This window comes from Pteropus vampyrus, unplaced genomic scaffold, assembly GCF_000151845.1.
Source record: "Pteropus vampyrus isolate Shadow unplaced genomic scaffold, Pvam_2.0 Scaffold15, whole genome shotgun sequence".
NCBI classification, from domain to species: Eukaryota; Metazoa; Chordata; class Mammalia; order Chiroptera; family Pteropodidae; genus Pteropus; species Pteropus vampyrus.
In genome coordinates this window covers 12705806-12711805 of record NW_011888796.1, presented here as the reverse complement: position 1 = coordinate 12711805, position 6000 = coordinate 12705806, and the positions used below count along the sequence as shown (strand labels likewise).

Here is a 6000-nt window from a genome sequence, read left to right as displayed (position 1 = left end):
ATATACTAGAGCAATGCGAAAATAATAATAAAAGCAAGATATTTCATGGCAAATTTAGGGGTAAGGTGAGGAATGTAATCCCCAAGTTATCTCGGGGTAAACAGTGAGACCGCAAGCACCACTGGAAAGTATTCTTGGGACAAACAGGAAATGGGTCAAAACTTAAAACAATCCTTTATTCCCCCCACCCTTGTAAAGTCAGGAAGCAAGCTGAAAAAAATTGCTCAGCCATATAAAGAGTTCATATTCTCCAAAGCCACTTCAGATGTGGCCAGAGATAATAAAGATAGAAGGCCCTCTCACAGGGCAAAGCCAAGGACCATGGAGAACTATGTTCTAGTGTATGTGCCAGAATGCAAACTGTTACTGGTCTACAATAAAACAATTTCTGTGATAAACAGAGAAATCGAGTATAAATGCTTAGAAGTGTTTATAGCAATTTCACACATTTGCAAATAAAATGCTAAGGGCAACAAAAATTTGTTTTGTTCAGCACCAAAATGAGGAGGAAGTACTTCAAGGGAAAAACACTGATCTTCCTGCTATTGAGGGTAGGGGGCAAGGATATGCTTTTCACGTGTTCCGTAGAAAGGTGCAACAGCTGGTGGCCCTCTTCGGCTGGAGGAATCCCATTTTGGATTGGGTCCTATATGTAATAATTGGCAAACAGTTCCACTTTAAATGTTTGAAAGACCATTGTGCTAAAGTAATCTGAACAATGGCATTCAATCACTGCATTTGGACACATTTCACATTTTAGAATATCTAGCAGCAAGCTTTTCCAGAAGACCCTTGATCCATTTCCCCTTTACAGGCCTAAATTTCCTATGGTTTTCTCTCTCAAGAAAAAGAGGAAATTAACAACTGTGAACATTACAGAAATTATACCAAGATCTGTGGGCATCATTCTCTGGGAAAAGACACATGTCATATTTTGCAACGAAAGGGGCATAGAATGCTTATAAAGTTCCTGTAAGAATATTCTGTCAAAAATTAGCTTACTTACAGTTCAATGCTGCTACTGGAGAATAGAGCCCCACTCACTGAACCAGGCTCAAATAAAACATTGATTAGATATTCATAGCTTATCATTTAAGACCCAAAGGAGGCAATAAAAGGAGTCAACATCTCTCTACTTTTCAGCCCCATCAAAGTATTTGGGGAAAATTCCTTCTTTCTACCCTCTATATAAGTGCCTCCCAACCTACCCCCGCAAAAAGGAGGAAACAAGCGGGTGTCTGGACTTGCAATGACAGTAAAATAAAAAGTCTCACAGGCAAAGAGCTAAAACTAGTATATAGGCACTATTCAGATGTCAACTATCACTTTGAGTAGAGAATACAGGAGAAAAAGAAAAAACCCTTCATGGTGAAAATCTGTTCATGACATTAAACTTGCATGTCACTGATTATGGAGGATATAAAAATAGGTCATGCCAGAGAATAGGAGGCTCCCCTGATTTTGACAAGTGCCTCAAATCACATAACTCTGAGTTCATGCTTAATTTATGTGCTTAAGCGCATAACTGCAAACAGGTAACTCACTATAACTATGAGCATTCTGTCCCCACTCAAATAAAACTGTGTACTGCCCTAACCAATCGCTCTAGGAATCCATTAGGTGAATTTCTTATATAACAATATAAGAATAAAGATCCAATAAACATGAGATCCTTCTCTAAAGCATTGTTGGATTAGGCCTGTTAACTTCTTACAGCAAGTTGTATCTTACTCTAGGCTGAACTGCACAACTTGCTAAGCTGAATATTTCATCTGAGAGTTATCTGCTTAACAGTGCTAGGGCTAAACATCTATCACAGTTTGTCAGCACATCTATAAAGAATCCAAAATATACCAGCATCTGGTGCCTGGTGAACTACTGTCCCAGAACGTGGAGTATAAAATAAACTTTAAAGTTTCCTGTGGGTCACTAGCTAAGAAAGAAGGTAGCAGCACTCTTCTTGCGCAACATTAGAACTAATAGTGAGTTAGGAAAGGCTAAGTCCTGGCTGTGCTAGTTAATGTAGCGGTGTCTTTCAGAGATACTGAAGTTATGATGTGCCACTTATTCTAAAAACAAGAATCATTTTCTCTTCATTTGGCACTATTCTGCTCATTTTCTTAACAAATAACAACAAAAAATCAACGAATGTTATGTATCAGTCCAATACACGTTGGGAAATTTATTCCTCCCTTATTTATAGCAGTAACATAATAGAGCACTGGTTTTGTATCTGAGCCACCATCTACCACATACGGGACGAATACTTTGAAAGGAATACATGTAGAATGTAAGGAGCGCAGACTATTCTACTTCTTTCTCTCTAGACATTCATCAAAGGCATACAGTTCTACTTCTGCCTTTCTCTTGAACTTATGCCCAGAGCATCTTTCCAATTCTTAGTTTCAAAGATCCACGTTCCCCCTACTCACAGATCGCTTGGACATCCATCTCAACCTAATACCATTCTTCCTTAAAGGACCGTTCCCGGGGGAGAGAAGAGTCTTACTTAGAGCTTCGGTTCATCTTTGATCATTCCATCCCTTCTCCCTTCAAAGGGCGCACGTTTTTCCCGCCGCTCACGACAGGAAAGAAGAAAGCAAAATGCCCCTCAGAAAAATCCAGGTGAGACCCTTTCTAAGCCAAATTCCAGAACTCAGCGGTGCGGCCCTTGCTGGGGGAGAGCCGGCGGATCTGAATCCATCCTTGCAGGCACAAATCACAGCCCTTGGCCTGAAGAACCCGCGCAACCACTTACCAGCCTGCGCGCGGCCGACCGCTCCCGCCACGTGAAGGAGAGGCAGAGGCGGGGCCTTGCCCGGCTCGCCCGAAGCAGCGGACGGATGCGCCAACCTGCGAGACCCAGCGCCTACTGCCGCCACCGCTCGGTGGAGTCGGTGCAGTCGGTGCAGTCGGTGGAGTCGACCTGCAGGGCAAAAAAAACAAGTCCCAAGGCTCCTCCTTCTCCTCGTGCTCCTTACGTGCTACCTCTCCAACCAATGGGAAAAGCAGGGGGCGGAGCGAGACCCGCCCCAGGTGACAGGCAACAACCGAATCCTCCCGCCGATGGGAAGGAGCCGTGCAGTTGCTGGACCAATCCGCGGCGTGGGTGTGGAGTGCAGGGGAGGGAGAAAGCGGAGAAAGCGAACGGCCAATCGGATCTTTGAGCCCTGGAGCGACGGGTTCCACGGCCCGTGGGCTTCCGAACGCGGCGCGCAGGGGGCGTGCCCGCCTGGGCCAATCGGCGCGAGCCCACCGTGCGGAGCGAGCGCCTCAAATGCTCGGGTTTCTCAGCTGATTGTCTCCAGCCGAGAGTTGTTTTTTGCAGCTACCGAGCGGAGCCGCAGCAGGAGGAGCCGAGACCCCCGGGGGAGGGGGAGAGGAGGCGGGGTCGGGGAGCCGCGGCTGCTCTGCGTGGGGCTCCGGGTCCTGTCACGGCGCTTCCTGGGGTTGAAGGTTGGGGTGGGTGGGGGGTAAGGGACAAATCCTTCTCCCCCTCGACGGCTGCTCCGAGTCCTGCCCTTTCCTTCCCGCGCTCCCTCGCCCGCCGCCCAGCCCCCTCATGGGGGTTTCCGTGCCGGGTCCGGTGGCCACCGCCGCTCCCACGGCCGGCCGCGAGCCCTCGACGCCGGGCGAGGGCGGCGGAGGCGAGAGCGCCGTCGCTGCCGCCTCAGGCGCCGCGGTGCCGGGCTCGGTGCATTTGGCGCTGAGCGTCCTGCACGCCCTGCTCTACGCCGCGCTCTTCGCCTTTGCCTACCTGCAGCTGTGGCGGCTGCTCCTGTACCGCGAACGGCGGCTGAGTTACCAGAGCCTCTCTCTCTTCCTCTGTCTCCTGTGGGCAGCGCTCAGGACCACCCTCTTCTCCGCTGCCTTCTCGCTCAGCGGCTCCCTGCCCCTGCTCCGGCCGCCTGCTCACCTGCACTTCTTCCCCCACTGGCTGCTCTACTGCTTCCCCTCCTGTCTCCAGTTCTCCACACTCTGTCTCCTCAACCTCTACCTGGCGGAGGTAAGGCGGGAGGACCGGCATGCGGGGCCGGGCGGGCAAGCGGGGCCGCCGCGATCCAACTCTGGCTGAGGACCGATGGGGGTTGGGGGGTGAAAGGCGGACCCAAGACCAGCCTGGGGAAACCGAGGCACGCCTGGAGGAAGCGCCAGTGTTCTCGCCCTAAACTTAAGCAGCTGATTGACTCGGTTACTGAGGGCATGTGGCGGGGGCGGCGGGGGGGCGTGAGTGAGAGTGTGTGTTCTGACAACTTAGAACAGCAGAACAACCCTTTGTTCGTTGTTCTGGCCCTCTAAGGTAAGGTGTTGGTGGCACTAACAAAGTGGCATCGCAAGAAGTAGCAGCCCCGGTAGCTCCGCCGAAGCTGGACCGTGTTGAGAGGTTGGATGCTGAGGTAGCAGCAGCTCTGCTGAAGCTGGACTGCTGCCAGCCATTACGTCACCAGGCAGAGCTGTTCCTCTGCTATTGTTGCTGCGTTTCTTTTATTAGAAGCTTATATTCCCTCCTGCATCTCCTTTCCTGTGGCTGGATAAGCCTCACACAAATTCCGTTCGATAGTTCCCCAGCAGGGTTAATGATCAATAACCAATGCTGAGGGTCAATAGAAAGACCTCTAAAAAGCCCTTAATGTTTGCCCCAGTTGTTTCATGCTTTGGCTATTTATCCTACCTCTTACAACCTAGTCTTTTTTTTTTTTTTTTTGAGCTAATTAAGAGAAAATATTGTGTTAGCCTGTGCCTATTGCAGAAACAAACCACCAAACTGTTTTTGCAATAACTTGCTTAATAGCTGGAAGCTAATCACACCCCCTTTCTTTTTTATGGGGAATTACTGGTTGGATTGCATTGTTCTGTGCCGCTTAGGTATTTGACCCATTTCAAACAGGTTTAGGAGTGTAAGGGTGTCAGTCATGTGTGTTAGCTCGTGGTATTTAAGCCACAGAATTTTGAGAATCGCCCCTAAAAAAGTCTCCCTACCCCCCCCCCGCAAAAAAAAATAGCTTGAGGAGGAGAGGAAACAAGGTGACATCATATGCTTAATACTGACTGATATAGAACAATATTGGTCTGTGCAGCTAATCCTCTCAAAGGCTTTTAGAGGTGATGAGAATTATCATAGTTATGAGCAAAAGTAAAAACATTTGAGGCAAATTATGTGTTTATGTTTCCTGCATACCTAAACCAATTCATTTCTCACTTATTAGATTGGAAGTAGAATCCATAATTTTAAAATCCAGTCATAACTGTAGCTTTTGGCACGCTAAAAACAACAGTTGAAAATAAGTAACAGAACTTTAATTATTTTTCTTCCCTATCCTTTAGAGGTCCAAGCAGTGACAAAAACCCAAACAGAAGCAGAAATAAAAAACATGGGTAATCATAAATCAAATAATCATGCCATAGTCATGTCACTTAGTTGTTTAAGCTTTAATAAAACTCTCCTTTATGGTTAAACTGATACACTGTATTCTTCTTGACACCATTTCTGATAGGATACCAGTGACTTATCACTGAAGCTTTACTCTAGCTTCAGATACATTTAATTTACTGGAAAGTGACTAGCAATTCCTATGCCACTAGCATCATATAATTTGTTTTTCTTCTATACATTTTGACTTATAAAATTAATGATTCACTGTTAAATAGTTGGGCATTTCATAAAGTAACTAAACACTCTTTTTACCTTTTTCCTGAGCTATAGCATATACCATAAAGTGCATAAATCTTATGCATACAGCTAGGTGAAATTTGACATATGGATACACTCATGTTATCACCACCCAGATTAGAATATACAGTATGTCAGTGCCCCATAAAGTTCTCTTGTCTCTCTCCCAGTCATACCTCTCATCCCAAGGTAAACACAAAGTGGCTAAACACTATCACAGTAGGAAAAAAGCATGTATAATTAGTCTAAAAATTCTAAAAGTATGCTTCTGTAGTATAAACTCTATCTAGATTGGGTATTCATGCTTTTGACAGCTGATATTCCAAGCT

At 46.6% G+C, this 6000-nt stretch overlaps 2 protein-coding genes across 2 annotated transcripts in view; one reads left to right on the top strand and one right to left on the bottom strand.

Moving 5' to 3' along the window:
- TXNDC16 (thioredoxin domain containing 16) overlaps nt 1–2951 on the bottom strand; it is a 71277-nt gene extending 68326 nt beyond the window's left edge. Inside the window, exon 1 of the mRNA XM_011385470.2 lies at nt 2759–2951. The gene's annotated coding sequence lies outside the window, so the exon portion shown is untranslated. The remainder of the gene's footprint in view (nt 1–2758) is intronic.
- A 438-nt stretch (nt 2952–3389) lies between these two features.
- Nucleotides 3390–6000, top strand: part of GPR137C (G protein-coupled receptor 137C) — a 49531-nt gene continuing 46920 nt past the window's right edge. The window contains exon 1 of the mRNA XM_011385439.2: nt 3390–4006. Within this exon, the coding sequence (XP_011383741.1) occupies nt 3563–4006 (444 nt within the window). The 5' untranslated portion in view covers nt 3390–3562. The remainder of the gene's footprint in view (nt 4007–6000) is intronic.